Source organism: Podarcis vaucheri (assembly GCF_965113315.1).
Source record: "Podarcis vaucheri genome assembly, chromosome: 11".
Classification (NCBI taxonomy): Eukaryota; Metazoa; Chordata; class Lepidosauria; order Squamata; family Lacertidae; genus Podarcis; species Podarcis vaucheri.
The window spans coordinates 19,825,486-19,844,707 of NC_138749.1; the positions used below are offsets into that span (position 1 = coordinate 19,825,486).

Below are 19,222 nucleotides of genomic sequence, written 5' to 3' on the forward strand. Positions count from 1 at the left end.
ATAGGTTTATGCAAAAAGTTAAAGAACAAGAAATGAACTATGGAGAAAACGGAAAGTTAGAAGTATTTTAAGAAAATTTACTGTCAAGTATATGAACCTATTTTTTCTTTTTTGATGACTTTGTACTTGTGTGGTAAATGATGTAAATGATTTTCTTTTTTATGTTTTGTTGATGCGTAAGCATAATAAAGCATTATATATATAAAAGAAAGAAAGCCAGAACACCGGGCACACAAATACATTTCACAGATTTACTTGCATACAATTTAATGTTTATTAAAAGTAACAAGTCATATACAGCTATCACAAGCATTTTTGTTTCATTCAGTATTGCCGAAAAAGAAAAAAGAAATCCGCAATAGAAGTAGGCACATCTTGTTTGTAAGAGAAGGTGGTCATCCATGTCATAAGCTATACAATGGTAAAATCAATTGACAAAAGAAAGTATCTCAAAAGCTTGTACTGAAACACATAAAATGTCAGAACACATACGAAAGTTGGTCTTTTGAAAATATTGCACCACAAAGATGGACTTCTACCCTCTCACCAGTGTTAAATTACATTGCACGTGGACAGTTTTATACACACACACACCTCGCAACTGATTATGAATTTCAGTAAATACAAATCATTTGACGGTACTTGGCCAATTAACATGATGCTCCCTATTGACTTTATTTTTGAAGTTGCTGTTGAGAAAGCCCTTTTTTTCCTTCACAGTTCCATAGCTGTCTCTTTTACAAAGCAGTTCCTCTTGTTGCATGACCATCTATTGCCCTATCCTAACATACCACTAAGAAAAGTAAGGTGACCTCACAGGGTCACACAAAAAAGAAGTAATTACAACATCAATATTTTACTGTAAGTGTAAAAAACACACACACTATGAAAAAGGGTTGTTTTTTGCTTGAATAATACACACTGGATAGCCTGCACTTTGGGGAGGCAGGGGAAAGTTATTTTTAAAAGAATGGAATAGAAAGAGAATGTTTCATGGCCAAAAACTATTTTTTAAAAAAATAATTAAAACTGGTATCCAACCAAGTTAAATTTGGGAACAGACCCATTAGAATTAAAGGCCCCAAATTAATGCCCATTAACTTCAATGGTTCTGCTTTATGTAAGAATTAACACTGGATACAACCCAGACAACCTGGTAGCGCAAAACGAAAAATGACATATATTGTTCCCAGTGTAAAGACAGATGTTGCTGGCATATATCTTCCCAGTCCCATCCCTCACAATGGAGCTTGTATAGGAGTCTCGCTGAAGCTGTAGTCCTAACGCAAGCAGAATTAGGAATAAGCCCCATTGAACTGAGTGGGACTTCCATAGAAACATGCATACAATTGGGCTGCATATCCCACAGAGATAAGACAGACGATGTGCAGCAGTGATGCTTATGGCTTGTGCCCACTATTGTCTGACATTTGCCAAAGAGAGCTTTCGGGTTGGTTTCTGAACACATCCTAGGAAAGCTACCAGCAAATAAAGGGGCGGGGAAGAGCGTGTTCATATCATTTTGCCAAGTGCACTATTAACAACAACAAAAATAAAATCACAATTACTGAATAGGTGCAAAAGAACTAGACATAAAAGGTATTTATATAAAAGGTAAGACTGTTGCTTGATCCCCCAAGACAACCTCTCTCTCTTACGGCATCGCAGCAGCAGTACATACCCCTTGTTCCTTTAAAGCCCCCTCTCTTCTGACAACACACACACACACAAACACACACACACACACACACACTTTCTCTCCTTTGGGAGGACAAATTACAGATCGCTGCTCAAGTTCCACTCTAAAGACATTGCTGCATTCTGGAAAGTTATGTCACTGTTTGAAAATAGGCGGAAAATGTGATGTGAAAAGACCACTCAATGTATCTGGCTCTGAAAGACCAGGGCATGGCAAGATTCCCAAGTAGCTGGAGTTTATGGGCTTTTGACACCATAATAAGCCATGCAATGGTCCAACTCCCTTCTAGTTAAACTACCGACCGTCGACAGTGCGTGAATTCATGCAGCAGATGTGAGCTTAAGCAGCTGCATGTTTATTCTAACTCAGTGCATATTCAAGCGCAGATATTGACTATGTTGGGACAATCATTACCTTGGTTTAAAGGCAAGCTGTGAACAAGTGTTACAAAGCCCCTTCGCATTAGCTAGCAAGGAAACAGGAAGCTTTCCATTAAGTATAGTTTCCCATTTTGTCCTAATTGGAAAACTATGGATAACCCAACAGGCCAGGTATTAAACCACTGCTTAAATTTGGTTGAAAATGGTGCCTTGTTCTGAAGCTGTTAACCATGGTTTCTCTATTCATACAAAACAGGAAACTATAATTAACTGAAGGCTTCTCGTTTGGTTTGTTCTTATCACAAAGTAAGGAATGAAGAGGCAGCATAAAAGGCTTGTTCATATCTCAGCTCATTACGCTGAGAAATTATTGTTATAAATTCTCCCATTAGCAGATCCAGATTAATATTATATCAGTTCAAACAGGATTGTTCCCTTCGGTGGTTTTCTACTTATTGCTGGCGCAATACATTTGGAAGATTACCACCAAAATGAATGAATAAGAGATCCGTTTTTCTGTGATCTGCAGGTACTGTGCAGCAAACATAACACTTAAAATGGTTGTGTTTTCCTTAACTGTCTGAACACTTAAATCATACTTAACCAACCTGGTGCCCTTTGGGTGTTGTTATCGACTCCAAATCCCATCACCCCCAGCCAGGAGACAATGGTCAGAGATAATAAAGTCATAGTACAATAACATCTGAAAGGACACCAGTTTGGGGAAGGCTGACCTAAATCATGGTTAAGGATTGGCTACAAACTAAGGTGCAAAAACAGTTTGCGTTAACCATGGTGAGAGTGCTACATCCGCAAAGCACCATAGGCAAGGCAGTTTCCACTACCTGCTTGCAAGGTGAAAGGCAAGTCTTCTGTACCTTATTATTTGGGGCGGGACTTAGCTTGGCAAGCTAAGATGTATCTTCACTGTGTGTTTGGTATGCTTGAAATCCTAACCAGGATTAAGGCAACAGACCAAACTATGTGTTGATAATGATTGGTATGTCTGCACTGGGCAATGATTGGAAAAATGTAGCATTTCCACTGGCATATCCTTCTGCAATTCTTTAAAAAAAACGCACACAAAAAAACATTTAAATCAATGTGTTCTTTGGAGTAAATTCATCAAATAAACATTTAAAAAACGCACAGCACACCCAGCTGCTTTTTGCTGTTGCTGGCCATTCTGTCAACACTTGCAGTTCATTACTGAAAAGCACACTTACGTTTCTAGCAGCCAAACCTGCTCGCTCATTTTTTTTTTAATCAAGAGGTTCCTGTACATTTCAAAACTGAACCAAAGCTACTTATTTTTTTAGAAATCTGAATTCAGTATTTAAAAAGTTGTGTAAAAAAAGTGATTTATGCAACACAGGCCATTACCAGAAGAGTAATCTGCCAAAAATCTGTATATGAAAGCCATATGAAAACAGGGCGCCAAGGAATTCTCAGTGCAAGATTCCAGAACTGCATGCACCAATCCGCTTGGGACTGTCTGATGAGCCACATGCTCATTGGGTGCAGGCACAGGAGCCACATCCTGTAAGTAGCATGCAGGAAGCTGTTCACTAGCTACCGGTATGACACATGGGCTGCTGAATCTACACAGTTGTGAACCTACCAAGTCTATTCTTGACTTTAAAGATCGGTAGCACCAGAGGCTGGAGAGCCCCTTTCCCTAAGTCAGGGATGGATAATATTTTTTTGGGGGGGGCTGAGGGCCACATTAGCTGTTGAGGGCCACATTCCAGCAGATCTATTTGCAGAGGAAGGAGCTGGAATTGCAGACTTTGCACAACACACCAAAGGCCTTTTCCCACCCTACAGAGCAGCTGATGGTCAAGAGGGGACCCACGGGCTGGATGAACTCTGGTTATGAGCTGCATCCAGTCCGTGGGGCTAAGGTTTTCCATCCCTGCTCTCTGCAGTTCTTGACTAAATCCCACAAGCAAGATCCAAGCATCCGATTAGGCTCAAAGAAAGAGCCTGCACTAAGTGTGGTGAGAATTCTGAATTGCTCCCCCAACCAAACAGAGGTCCCTGAAATGCTTCTGAAACGTGTGTGGCATATGCAGTGGCTGCTCAAGAAAAGTCACGCCTAAAACCGCCCTCAGACTCAAAAACAGGTTCCAGGATTCCTTAGATCCCGGCCCATTTCTTCCACTCTTATCACAATATCTAACCCAACACTGCTTTGATTGACTCTATTTGGCGTTACAATTTTCACTCTTATGCTTTATGCAGAATTCAAATGCATAAGGTTTCTGACATTGGGCTGCCTCTAACTAAGGTTTACTCAGAGTAGACGCTTTTAAATCAATGGATGCGACTAACTTCAGTCCTTTCATTTTAATGGGTCTACTCTGCGTACAACCTAGTTGCATCTGCCAACACACTGACTAGCAAAAGTAGAAGTTGCTTTAGCCTTTTTCATCCCAGCGCACCACCGGCTGCCAAAAACCTGAGACCAGTGCCACAAGTTTCAAGAGCTGTTTGACAAAGAGAACGCTTATACTGACAGAGGAGGGTGCAGCTGAAGGCTGGGATCCAAAGAGTCACCCCTCATCTAGAAAGTGACCACTTATACTGTAACAGGTATATAATATCAGCAATAGAAATACATACTACAAAAATGATCCACACGGTTAATACTCCATGAAGCCCCAATGTGCGTACAATGAAAGATAAACTCTTGCTGGAAAAGGCTGTCATTTTTTTTTTTTTTGTACCTGTTATCACAACAGTGACTGTCTAATCATAATTTGCTTCATTACGTTAAGAGGTCTAGACTGCTTTTAAATGTATGTTCAATTCCTGTGCAAATTGCAATGTGGCTAGTCTTCTCAGCGCCGAAGTTAACTACAACTTGATTATAACTGGAAGCATCAGACTATGATTTTCTCTCTCTTTTTTTAGGCATGCTTATTGCTGTAAAAAAAAAGCCAATCTTACAAATCATTGTGCAAGTATTTTAATAAGATTTGCACACATCTCAAAAAATTCTATCGTGTGGCTCCCTGATCTTGGGGTTAACTCGGTTGCAGAGGAATCAAGGGAAGAGGTCACCGATGAGGTAAGAGACATATCAGAGGATTTTCCTTGAGCTTCAGTGTCCAAATCCTTCTGACAAGATCTGTAGTTCGTCACAGAGCCTGACCTCTGGGGAGTGGTAGTCCCCGATTTTCCTTCGGTAATTTCATCTGGTGCAAGAAAAGAAAACAATTTAAGAGCCGCAGTGACAAGGCTGTACAATGGCAAATGAGGTAGCTGAAGCTGAAGCTGTTACAACACGAAGAAGAAGAAGAAGAAGAAGAAGAAGAAGAAGAAGAAGAAGAAGAAGAAGGAGAAGAGGAGGAGGAGGAGGAGGAGGAGGAGGAGGAGGAGGAGGAGGAGGAGGAGTTTGGATTTGATATCCCGCTTTATCACTGCCCTAAGGAGTCTCAAAGCGGCTAACATTCTCCTTTCCCTTCCTCCCCCACAACAAACACTCTGTGAGGTGAGTGGGGCTGAGAGACTTCACAGAAGTGTGACTGGCCCAAGGTCACCCAGCAGCTGCATGTGGAGGAGCGGAGACGCGAACCTGGTTCACCAGATTACGAGTCCACCGCTCTTAACTACTACACCACACTGGCTCTCAGTGTGGATTATTATGGTCACAGCTCACCAGGCAAAGCCATTGTGGTTCAGTGGAAGAAGTGCTGACATCTGGTTCTGGAAGTAATCCTATGAACTCACTTGGGCTGTAAGAACTGCCTTGCTGTTCAATCTCCCCCTACCATTCTGTTTCCACAAGTGGCCAGCCAGGAAGCTCGCAAGCAATGGTGCTGGCCATTCCCTTCGTCCCCCAGTATCTGGTCCTTAGACGTATACCATCTCTAAACCGGAGTCTCTCATACAACTATCATCACTATGATACCCTAGTACCTTTCCTCCATGAAAAGTCATGGCCAGTATTCACTTCCACATGTGGCAACAGTAGAGAATGTGGCGGCACAACTGCTGACAGGCTTGAGGTGAACAGATTGCTTTAATTCTGTATTAATTAACATTATTTTTAATATATTAGTGGCCATGTGATAATTTTAGCTTATAAATTTTATTGTTTAATGTCTTAACTTATATATTAAGGTACTTTTATAGCTCTGTTCAGAGTAGGTAATGTCTTGATAAAATAAATGTTTTGATTTTTTTGTATCAATTCAGTATATTTTCTTTTAATTGTTGAATGATTCTGTGTACACTGTGGCAGCCTTTGGCTATGTGCAATAAAACTAAAAGGAAGAAACGAAAGCTCAAAGCTCTTTACAGCTCAGGACCCCAATTTCTCCTGGAATGCCTCTCCCAGATGCTCAGAGGCTCAGAGGGTAGGGACACTGAGACAGCCTTTTCGGTGGTGGCTCCCATTCTGTGGAATGCTCTCCCCAGGCATGGTCACCTTTGTTGATATCTTTTCAGCAGCAGGTAAAAATTTATCTCTTTCCCCAGGTTTTTAATAAGAACTAAAATTATGTTGTTTTGTTACTAGTGTGCTGCCAAAGCTTCCTATGGGTCCCACCCCCCGTTTCTGATGGAATAGTGTATTTATATTTATATTTTAAATGTGTTGTAAATTGCTTGGAGACCTCCTGGTAACAAGTAACTATTAAGTCTGAATTAATAATACAGTGGTACCTTGGATGTTGTAACTTAATCCGTTCAATTCCCGGAACAGTTCAAAAACCAAGGCACGGCTTCCGATTGGCTGCAGGAGCTTCCTGCACTCAATCGGAAGCCATGGAAGCCCCATCAGATGTTCGCCTTCAGAAAAACGTTCACAAACCGGAACACTAACTTCCAGGTTTGCGGCGTTCGGGAGCCACTTTGTTCGGGAGCCATGCCGTTCTAAAACCAAGGTACCACTGTAATAATAACGAATTAATAGATTAAACCCGCTGCAATAAATCTCATCGTGTTTTTAAGCCATCCTCAGATCCCATGTGTGGAATAATAGCGGTCTGCCTCACAGATTTAGGGCAGGATAAGCACAATAAATGTTTTGCAGCACTTTGGGTAAGGAAGAGGTTGCTGGCAAATGATCGACATGACATACCATCAATGCTACGAAAATCCAGTAGGTAAGTCCTACTGTCGACCTGGTATAACTGGAGGCTCATTTTGGAATACGTGCCGGTCACTGGATTCTTCCTTCGAACACGCAAGTAGTATGGATTCACCACCTAGGAAACATAAAAGGTAATGGTAAAGGTACCCCTGACCATTCGGTCCAGCTCATCTCCCTTTATTGGCCGAGGGAGCCGGCGTACAGCTTCCGGGTCATGTGGCCAGCATGACTAAGCCGCTTCTGGCAAACCAGAGCAGCGCACGGAAATGCCGTTTACCTTCCCGCTGGAGCGATACCTATTTACTTACACTATGACATGCTTTCGAACTGCTAGGTTGGCAGGAGCAGGGAGCGAGCAACAGGAGCTCACCCCATCACGGGGATTCGAACCGCCGACCTTCTGATCGGCAAGTCCTAGGCTCTGTGGTTTAACCCACAGCGCCACCCGCGTCCCATAGGAAACATAGTTGAAAGTTAAAATCCCACCTTTTAAAAAATAAATAAATAAAGGTACTTCCAAAACAGTAATGGATAGGTTGATGCCAATGAAGACAGACATGACAAGTCCACTGAGTTGGGATTCAACCCTAAGCCTATTTTTGTAACTTACTATTCAAACAACCGCCTGTTAACAGAAAGTAATCATCTCACCTTCCACTCGTAATCCAGCTGTTTGATTGCTCGACAAACTTCTGCCATGATGTCGTTGGGTCGACTCTGGCTCCGGATTCCCAAATGCCACTTAGCTCTCCTGACCCCTTGATGTTTGGACTTCTGTGGGTTTAGCTCGTCGAGCGTATGGCGTTGCCTTGGCGTTTCAGCCACTAAAAATGGCACTCTTTCGGGGTGGGGGCGGGAGAAGTGATCATCGAGAAAGGAATCTGGTGGGCTCGTAGCCAAATAGAAGTCTTTCGCTTCATTCATTATTCTCCTGTTATCTATAATCAGGTGGTAGGCGACTGCTAAAGGATCCTGGTGGTTCCGGTTATACAGGCAGCCCAGCACCTCCTCCTCTGTGCATTCAAATTTATCACAGACCTCTTTTAAGGCTTCGTCGTCAATCATCGTTGAACTGTAAGACGGGTCCTCAGGAAAGAGGTACTTGGGGAGGTCTTGCTTGAACCATTCGTGTTCCCTAGATGCCAAACGATCCAGTCATTTCAAAAGCTAATTGGTGTATTAGCTAGAAAGCCTTTTATCAACAAAACATTGCAAATACGGATTTTAGCAGCTTAAGAACTTTCAGTTCTCACTTTGCAGGTGGAATTTGATGTGGCTCACAGCAGAACGCTGTGATAATTGCTGCAACTGTGGCCAAAGTAGTCATCAGGCTAGGATGTAAGCCTGTTTAGTATTCTCTCCACCCAACACACGCCTTCTAGCTAATGCTTCTTACAGAGTCTAAACATGAGTACTTCTCTTACACTGCAATCCTAACCAAGTGTATTCAAAAGGGGCTTATTCCCCATTCTAAGTGGGGCAGCATTGTTGCCTTCATCTCATATTGAATTGTGTCTGATTGGATTAAATTGAGAGTAGCCCCATTGAAATTAATGGACCTAAGTTAAGTCATGTCCAGCAATCTCAGTGGGTCTACTCTTGAGTATGACTGATGTACGATACAACTTATAATTTCTGACAGATATTTAAAAGTGAAGCTGGAATACGATACAACACTCTATTCACAACTTGATTTAAAACTGACTTAGTCTTTTCTACATATTTTATAATATGAGTCTATTTTCCTGTTATTTAAAGCTTATTCTCCTGTACTTGAATGGTGGTTGCAAAACGTTTGAATTACAATGAAATCTAATATAAAAATCAGCATATGATAAAGCTAAATATATGGTAGGGACTTAATACATTACTATAACTAAGAAAAACAATGCAAAAGCAAAGAAATGAATCCTGCAAATACTGTTTTTGAAGCATCAGCGTAGGAAGTTATTCAAACCTCTAGGAAATTAAAATGAAGGTTGTGTTAAATCTATTTTTTAATACACTAGCATAAAAAATTAGAAAAAGGGGCGCGTCCTGGTCTCTATTTTATTTTTTACTCCAAGTGAAAAATACCTTATGTCTCTGATTGTAGCTCTCTTCATGGGATCCACCTGCAGCATGTGTTTCAAAAGGCTAATTACTGCTGGATTCAGGTACTGAGGCGTATAAAAGATACCATCACATATCTTCTTAAAAAGAGTTGGCACATGATCATCATCGAACGGAAGTGTTCCACATAACAAAGCATAGAGAATAACGCCACTGCTCCATATATCCACTTCAGGACCTGCGTATAACCTGAAAAATGAGGCTCATAATTAAATTTTGTTCAGGTAACACATACACAAAGCACTTCTTGATCTGGTTTGTCAGTCATTCAGCAATTAATGGAAAAGACTACACACAGCAGTAAAATTCAATATGCTTTTAACTGTTGCTATAAAATGGACCAAAAAAAGTGTGGTAAACTTTTAGTTAGCCACCATGTCTATGTCAAGAACCTGGTTAGAAGCAAGCCCTGGTTATTCATAACCATGGCTACTATTTGTCTCCCTGCTTTTTCTATAAATGGATGCCTCTGCTAGCATCACAGTGCTAGGAATATCACCCAATACGCTTCCCACTAAGGCAGAATTGATAAAACCAAAACCACATTACAATAATTTAAATTCATATGGCAAAGCCTGAAAACCCTCCTATGATCATAGTCACCTTGGTTCTTAAGACACTGAAATTATTTTCCCAAGCATTCCTCAAATATATGAGTTTATCATCTTCATTAAAGCCAAGCACTTGCATATTTTCAGCAAAGCTGAATGACTAAAATTGGCAAACTGTGGGTTTTTTTAACCACATGGACAAGTTATAGGCAGCGTTAGGATGACTGTATCTTGTTGGACTGCACCAGCTGGACTGCCCTCCTGACAATGGCATGATGAAGGGGACGGCTAGGGCAGTGGCATGGTTGGGTACAGCAGTGTGCGCAATGAATGGCTCCCATGATGCACCTGTGCATCCCCAACACCACTGCTATCCTGCTCCTACTTCATTCTAATAAGTTGTAGTGATGCCACTGCTTGCAGGACGACTCCATGGAGGATACAAGTTAGCATGCATGCAGCCCCTCCATTTTCCTTTCACATAAACAAGCCAGAAGTCTTGCAGTTAACAGTATTTTCCCAGTTTGGACAAAATGGTTTGTGTAAAAGGGAGAAATGGAATGGCTGCACGTGCAGCCAAAGGATCATATTCAGATCTTGGCTTATTATGATATGACTGTCCAAATGCCAACCCCCCGAGAAGGTCTTATACATAACAAGCATTGAAAGGAACCAAAAGAAGTCACTAAAGTCAGACATTTCAAGTTTCCAAACCTGGAAGTTCAGCAATCTACCTTGCGGCTTTAACACTGAAGAGCAGGGCTTTGTTTTTGACAATACATATTATACATTTATCCAAGAAGAGAAACTACCTTCCTGAAATTACTTCTGGAGCAGCATAGTTAGGAGAACCACAGCTTGTTCTTAAAAATTCTCCATCTGACATCATATTTGAGAGGCCTGAAAATGCACAAAAGTTCAAATGAAGAGGACGAGCCCCAGAACATATATTAAAGCCTCTCACAGTGCTAAAAAAATTATTGGCCTACCTGCACACTGTTACCTGGGCTTATAAATTACAGGCAGAAAAGATAAAGTGATGACACCAAACATACAGTAATGTAAAGAAATAGGTTTTATGGTTGTAATCTGAACAGAAATCATACACAACAGGGTAAATGAGTCCCACCCTGCCCCCCCCAAGCCAAAGTTTTAGGAAAAACTGAATTGGCTATTTTGAGGCTTGTACCAGAACGTGGCAAGACCAAGAATTCTGAAGGGAGTTTAACAAAACAAAACAGCAGCTGTGTCCCAGAAGATAGGGAGGTAATGTTCCTCTGCATCAGTTTTAAGAACTTGCTAATATAATTAATAAGGAACTCAATCGGCAACCAATGACAAGCATATTTTATAGATGTCACATCCAAACTGCAAATCACAGGATGATATCCAGCTAAGTGGTGGCCAAACTTGGCCCTCCAGCTGTTTTTGGATAACAACTCCCATCATCCCTAGCTCAATGGCCAGGGATGATGGGAATTGTAGTCCCAAAACAGCTGGAGGACCACTGATAAGGCAAACCCTGAGTAGACCACTGAAGTCCACTGATTTCAGTGAGCCTACTCTGAGAATGACTTAACATTGGACCCATAAAGAGGAAATGCTGTTTCATGTACCCTTCACATAAAGAAGAACAGAGATAGCATGCTGCTATCATTCATTGCTAAGTCTCCTTCAGTTGACGCACCACCACTTCAGCATGACCCCTCAACCACCTGCAAGTTGTAACTTATTTTTGTTTTCGCTTCTGCAGGAAGGAAGGGGACAAGACTGGGAAGCGAGCAGCAACGGCAACCACAACCCAGATAACATCATGCTTCTCAAGTGTGCGTAATTAGATGAAAAGGTACAGCTCTGCTGAGATGACATGCAATGGTGGTACAGCACAAATTTGCACAATCATCTGTGTAGCACAGCAAAGTGGGGAATCTCTGGCCCACGGGCCAAACCCGGCTCACCAGAGTTTCAAAGTACAGTGGTACCTCGGGTTAAGAACTTAATTCGTTCTGGAGCAGAGCTGTCAACTTGCAGATTTGAAAATAAGGGATCAGCAGCCTCAAAAATAAGGGATCAGCAGTCTCACCTGTCCTGGGGACAGTCTACAGGATATCTAACAATCCGGGATAGCAGCGGGAAATGGCGCTGGAATAAGGGAATTTCCCTCAAAAAAAGGGAAGGTTGACAGCTATGTTCTGGAGGTCTGTCGTAACCTGAAACTGTTCTTAACCTGAAACACCACTTTAGCTAATGAGGCCTCCTGCTGCCGCCGCTGCATGATTTCTGTTCTCATCCTGAAGCAAAGTTCCTAACCTGAGATAATATTTTTGCGTTAGCGGAGTCTGTGACCTGAAGCGTATGTAACCTGAAGCGTATGTAACCCGAGGTACCACTGTAGCCATTTCCCCAAACCGCAGTCACCCATTCCACACCTTACGTCATATGTGATGCTAGGTATGGGGCAGGTAGAGATGCAGTCGCCAGTTCATAAGTGTGTAGTTCCCAGTTGTACAGTGGCATGGGAAAGCAGGCTTTGGCTCTATTGCCCAGCAGCAGCTGATGGGTGGTAAAGTTGAAGCCTGCCAGATCAGCGGCAAAGGGCATGCAAACTGCTTTGTGCTGGGGTCTCCAAGCCCTCCACAGCCAGCTGGCTGTTGGGCCCTTGGGAACCACTATGCAAGGGGTTTTGGCAGGTTAGCAGGACAACCTAGGTCAATCATCCAACAGCATGATGCTGTTCTGTGATTGGCGGGTGGGTTGTCCTGCCCACCGGTCAAAGTTGGCCTGCTGGGCTGTGGCCAGATAAGGATCTGGCCTGCTGAGCCAAAAAGTTTCCCCACCTCAGCCACAGAAGGACAGCTCATCTCCCCTTAAAGCCAACCACAGGCAAATTACTTACTCTACAGTGGCACCTCGGGTTAAGAACTTAATTCGTTCTGGAGGTCTGTTCTTAACCTGAAACTGTTCTTAAGCTGAAGCACCACTTTAGCTAATGGGGCCTCCTGCTGCTGCCGTGCCGCCGGAGCACGATTACTGTTCTCATCCTGAAGCAAAGTTCTTAACCTGAAGCACTACTTCTGGGTTAGCAGAGTATGTAACCTGAAGCGTATGTAACCTGAGGTACCACTGTATTTGCAAAGGGCTGGCAGAAAGGGAAGGGCCATATATCAAGCAACAGAGAATATGCTTTGCATGCAGAAGTCTACAAGTTCAGTTTCCAGCCTCTCCAGCAAAAAAGGGGTGGGATATCTGCCTGGGAAAGCCATTGCCAGTGAGAGCAGATGCAGTTGGCCACTTGGGCAGCAATCCAGCTTCGGAAAAGGCAGCTCCTTGTGTTAATGCTGTTCTAAACCATATTTAATATTGGAAAGTTAAAATGACATTCTACTTTAAAAATAAGTAAGCAAAGCTGCTTGCTGTCCCAAAGTTTTTGGGCATTGAGATGTAGCAGTCCACCAGAGAGGAAAGATGTGGCAAGATAGTGAACCTCCAATTATTCCGTACCTTTGAAATACCTAAATATTTAGCATCTTTCATCAGAGACCTCAAAGCTGTTTACAAGGGCAGGTGCTAAAACACCATGGGAACAAAACCAAGGCCAGGATTATGCAGCCATATATTCAAATTTATATGCCACAAACTATTTGTAAGGACAATCCACAGAGCAGGTGTTTGTGGATTTGCTTTCTCTAGACTCTGTTTTTTAAAAGCCAAGGCAGCATACAAATAGCATGGATATATGATATATTTAGGGATTGGTGAGGGGGGGGCAGGCTCTTCTGTCTAGAAAACAGGTTCTTCACTAAAAGGATGGACTAGGAAGAAGGGACTGCAGGCTGACACAGTGGGCGGCTGATAGTAAGGTGCCAACTCACATAGTGAAGCAGGGAAGATGGAGGGTGCAATCCTACACACTTACCTGGGAGTAAGCCCCACTGTGGGAGGTTACTTCTGAGTAAACATGCATAGGACTGCACTGTTAAGGATGCAATGCTTATGAAGGGTTGCTTGGAATGTCCCCATGGAACTCGTGGGACTTACTACCCAGTTAACAAGCACAGGATTGGGCTGCAAATTCACATTACATAAGCTTGGTCAAAGCAAGTTTTGGCACCGGCTTTGATCCCATATAAACAGAAAAGAAGGCAGAGTAAATAGGATTTAGTAAGACATTTGCTTTTCCTCTTGGGTGGTTTAATCACCAAGATGCATGTTGAGCGCTCAAATTTAAATCCAAAGTAAACAGTTTGCATTTGATTTCAAACAGCAATAGGCAAGCATACAGAATGCACTGCAGTGCTATTTTTTAATGCCACTGGCTTTCACTAAAGTATATTATACTGGGTTTTTTAAATACAAAATGTGAGCATCATCTGGATGTAGGAGCTAATCTTCCACATCTGTTAGTCTATATAGAATTAAACATTCTGCAGACCAATTTTACCTGGTGAGGGAGACTAATTATTGAGTTGTTGAATCACCATTTGGCATTTTTTTGTTTTGTTCTTATTTGTTTTAGTTACCATTTTTTCTGAAATTTTCAAACAATGTATTTTGTTAATTAAAAAAATAATAATGCAAACAGCAGCGGTATTGAGTTAAATGCTTCCTAATTGGGCAGAGCCTCGATAGCATTTTTCTGCAGTGTTCCAACAAAAAGAATTGCCCTCCAAAGAAAGAAAATAATCAATGCATTCTAGAAGTTAACAACTACAAAAAACTTGGGAGGGCAGACCTTAAGAACCCTTCTTTCTTTTGCTTCCTAAATAGGCAAAGGAACACCTTAGTACCACAAGACACAGAGCACTTTTTAGTATCAGAGTTCAATGCAAGCACCAGGAACTCAGTACTACATAAATGTTCATTGTATACCAAAAAATACAAGACATTCATCAAAGGAAACCTACCAAAATCGGCAATCTTGGCATTCATGTGTGCATCAAGCAGTACATTTTCAGGTTTCAAGTCTCTATGTACTACCATATGCCTATGGCAATAATCCACACCAGAAAGGATTTGCTGGAACAGACGTCTACTCTCCTTTTCATCAAGCTAACAAGAGAGGAAGGGAGAGAGAAAAACAAGGAAAGGGATACATTTTTAAACAAACACACACACACACATACAAGCAAACAAACAAACAAACACACAAAGATACTGCAAGACACTTGAGCATTTCCAATTTATTAATGGCAGAGCATGGCAGCTTTGTGGCATTAGAATGCCAAATATATTCCGTTTTGTTTTGTTCAAAAACAGGGTGGGAAGAAAAATGCTGGGGTACAAAAGAAGTCGGAAAAGTCAAATAAGTCTTGCTTACTTAGTGGTGGTGGTGGTGGTGGCAGGAGCTAGATTAAGAACTTTGCTGTCTCCAAAAAAGAGGAAAAAACCATTTGGTCCTTGAAGAGCTTAGTTGGGTCAAAACCGATGTTTCAGGATTCAGAAAACAGCTTCTTAGATGCTTTGTCACGTTGACTTTACTTAATAAGGGTATCTAACATGGGTTAAAATGTCAACACACACACACACAAATATCCTCAACCTCTCCGACCCCCAACTAAACCAAACTCTTTTGAAACTGCGACACACTTTTAGCAATGCTAATATGTGATTTTGCTGTTTCCCTAGTGAAGAAGTAATAATGCAGCTTGACATATGAAAAGCTATCAATCATTCTGATAAGAAAACCAGAGGTCCATCAGTTCCCGCTTAAGGTGGCATTCTAAACAGTGCCAAACATTGTTTGGTTTTGAAAACAATACTAAGCATCCCTTTGGGTAAAAACTCTGGTTCAGTATAAATACAGAGGTACCTCGGGTTAAGAACTTAATTCGTTCTGGAGGTCCGTTCTTAACCTGAAACTGTTCTTAACCTGAAGCACCACTTTAGCTAATGGGGCCTCCTGCTGCCACCGCTCCAGCGGAGCACGATTTCTGTTCTCATCCTGAAGCAAAGTTCTTAACCCAAGGTACTACTTCTCAGTTAGTGGAGTCTGTAACCTGAAGCATCTGTAACCTGAAGCGTCTGTAACCCGAGGTACCACTGTATTGACACCTTTTGTCACTGACTAGACCAAGATCAAAGAGATCACACAAAGCTTCAGACCATACCTGCAGTTCTCATATGAACCCGGGCATCTCGACTGAACGTAGCTCCATGTTTGCAATGGCAATGGATACTTAAAGGCCACCCCCCATGAAACCAATGGAAAAGCTCTTGCTCTCACAGGAGCTCAAATAAGCACAAGGAAAACACAATGGAAGCTGTCATATATACTGCCCATCTTGCCCAGACTTTATCTGCCTGAATATGGCTAGCAGGGTCTCATGGCAAAGGCGGCCTCACACTTCTAACTGGAGATTTCAGGATTTGAACCTGGGACCTTCTGCATGCAAAACATGTACTCTTACCAGTGAGTTACAAGACCAAAGATCAGCCTTGATCCTTGAAGCTACAAGCTAGACTGAAGCCTATCCAAATGCCTTTCCGTGCTGCTTCTTACCACTGTGCAACCATTCATCCGTCATACAAATATATCAATAACGAAGGGAAGGAAAAAGTTGCAGCCACAGATACATGACTAAGTGTATTCACTGGGAATGCCAGTCATTCTCCTTTCCAGTTCATTGTCCATTATTCTGCATCTGCTTCCAGGCGAATATATACATTGAGAAAAAAATACTTTGGAAGGTGATGGGTCTCTCCTTCACTGGATGTTTTTAAACAGAGATTGGATGGTCATCGGTCTGTGATGAGCTGTGATTTCTGCAATGCAGGGGGTCAAATGCCTTTCTCATGGGGTCCCTTCCAACTGTACAATTCTATGAAAAAGCACTGGCATACAATACTACTACTATTAGAAGAGTGGTGTTAATGATCAGAAATACTTATTGTGGATACTTTCTTCGAAAGTTAACCACAGAAATGGGGGGGCACTACTGGTATTTTTTTACATGTATGTGTACATTTTATGCATCCTATCACCCACTACTGATCTACACAGTACCAGAGTTGATGCCATTTCTAAATAAGCCAGAGACTGGGTCCTAGAACTCAAGGTGGGCTGCTTTGCACAAAGACATGGCTCATAAAAGTGATTGTGGGAATGATGTAACATGGGGTTAGAGAACAGTCCAGTCACTTGCTCTGTTCCATGAACTGTGAAACTGCAATTTTCTAGAACAGAGAAAGTTCATATAAGCAGACTACTCCAATGTGAAGTATACTTTTCGCATACTTCGCTTTCAATATCTAGTCTGAACCAACGAACTCACAATTCTGTACAGCAGTCCACCCAAGGTTGAAAAATATAGGGAGGACTTTGAAAAAACTGGGTAGACTTACCCTTCCATTTTTACAGATGTAATCAAACAGTTCACCTCCTGAAACATATTCCATCACCATGAATATATCAGATGGGGTGCTGATAACTTGGTACCTGAGAAAGAAAATATATTATTTTACTCACTGTATACACTTACTTGAGCCATACAAAGTGAGCAGCTCTTCCAATTAAAGGGTGTGTACGGAAGAGCAACCAAATAATACATGTGCTTATCTAGAAGTGAAGTTTCATCAGGTTCAATGGAGCTTACTTTCACATTCAGAGTGCGAAAGATTTGCCTCAGGCCTTTCCTTTACACATGCAGCTATCACAGGATTTTCTGAGTCAGTAAAAAATGCAGAGCATCTGGAGGGAATCCATGGTAGCTTTGATTGATGCCCCAGACTCCTGAAAGTCTTCAGGGACTGCTTTGGACTATCCTGGACCAAAGAAAATATGAAGTACTACTGTCTGGAGCTGGGGGAAACATTTCAACCACCAAGTCTATTTTACCACACATCACCCAAGAGGCAGTATGACTTGACTTAACTATGGCCAAAGCTTCCACAGCTAGGGACAGCATCAAAACAACGAGAGGAGATTCTGAGAAAGCAGGTTCTTGATCAACTAGGTTATACCTTGGATGGACTGTGTGTTGTAAAAGGATGAGGCACATAGAAGCAATGCAAATATACCACTCCCGGTGTTTTGAACCATGGTTACAAGATTTTTAGGAGAACTCAGGATCATGCAATCCAGTATTTCTGAAGGAGCGTCTCCAGCCCCATCGTTCTACCCGGACACTGAGGTCCAGCGCCAAGGGCCTTCTGGCGGTTCCCTCACTGCGAGAAGCCAAGTTACAGGGAACCAGGCAGAGGGCCTTCTCAGTAGTGGCGCCTTCCCTGTGGAACGCCCTTCCCACCAGATGTCAAAGAGAACAACAACTACCAGACTTTTAGAAGACATCTGAAGGCAGCCCTGTTTAGGGAAGCCCAGCCAGATGGGCGGGGTATAAATAATATATTATTATTATTATTATTATTATTATTATTATTATTATTATTAATCTCCCTGACCCTTGCCATACCTCACAGGACTCCCTCTGCCTTAACCGTGATGGTGCATTACATCAGCATTGAGTGCTACTGCTAAGGAAACCCCTTCTTAACATTGGAAGCTGTTTCAGATCTTGGTTGCAAACCCTGGTAAAGAGAGAACCCTGGATAAGGCTTGCGGAAGAAACTGGAATCAGAGGAAGGGAAAAGAGGAGAGTCTTATGGCTCCTGATCTTCTACAGTGTGATCTGCTGCTTGCTGGTTTTGCTTTTTAGATTGCACTTTGTCTTGTTTATTGGTTGCACTTTTGTCTTATTTTGTACTGTGTCATTTTTGCATAAGCTACCTTGTATACATTTGTAGAAAGGTGGGGTATACATTTGATTAAAAATTGTGATATTGGCTCCTAAGACCTACTGCAGTTGCAACACAAGCAGGTAGTCAGAAGAGGATACACACCATAATAGGTAGACGTTTAACTGCTTGCCATGGGGCAACTGCATTACCTAGTACTAAAATACACCCCCCCACACACACACACATATTCAAGCCTTGCTTCCACTGACTACCCCAAGGGAGTTATTTTCCATCCTTGTTATTGTGCGACTAAAAAAGCCTTCACTCGACGTTTTAGCCAAGTGCCTTCCGGCTCCCTGTGAGTTATAAATGGTTGCTTGCCATGACTGGTTTATAGCACAAAGAAGAAACAAGAATCACACCAGAAAACCTGCCAACATTCATTTTGCCCATTGAACGGGAGAGCTCCATTACTCAAGGAACACCCAGTGTCAGAGAGATTATTCTTGAACGGAAACATCCGTGAACTTACAGCTTGATTATGTGCGGATGCCGGAAAAGCTTCAGGTTCTGAATCTCTCTGCGGATTTTCCCCACCACATCAAGGCTGCGAATCTTCTGCCTGTTCAAGATCTTCACGGCCACTTTGTGCCCAGTCAGCTCGTGTTTGCCAACTGAAAGAAAGAAAGAAAGTTTAGCCAGGGTT

The 19,222-nt window shown here is 42.1% G+C and overlaps 1 protein-coding gene across 1 annotated transcript in view; it reads right to left on the reverse strand.

The window, feature by feature from the left end:
• Positions 1-250: 250 nt before the first annotated feature.
• PRKAA1 (protein kinase AMP-activated catalytic subunit alpha 1) overlaps positions 251-19,222 on the reverse strand; it is a 33,259-nt gene continuing 14,287 nt past the window's right edge. Inside the window, exons 2-9 of the mRNA XM_082242014.1 lie at positions 19,049-19,190; positions 17,185-17,278; positions 14,748-14,892; positions 10,656-10,743; positions 9,257-9,481; positions 7,832-8,315; positions 7,169-7,295; positions 251-5,279 (exon numbers count right to left, since the gene is read on the reverse strand). Of these exons, the coding sequence (XP_082098140.1) occupies positions 5,035-5,279; positions 7,169-7,295; positions 7,832-8,315; positions 9,257-9,481; positions 10,656-10,743; positions 14,748-14,892; positions 17,185-17,278; positions 19,049-19,190 (1,550 nt within the window). The 3' untranslated portion in view covers positions 251-5,034. The remainder of the gene's footprint in view (positions 5,280-7,168; positions 7,296-7,831; positions 8,316-9,256; positions 9,482-10,655; positions 10,744-14,747; positions 14,893-17,184; positions 17,279-19,048; positions 19,191-19,222) is intronic.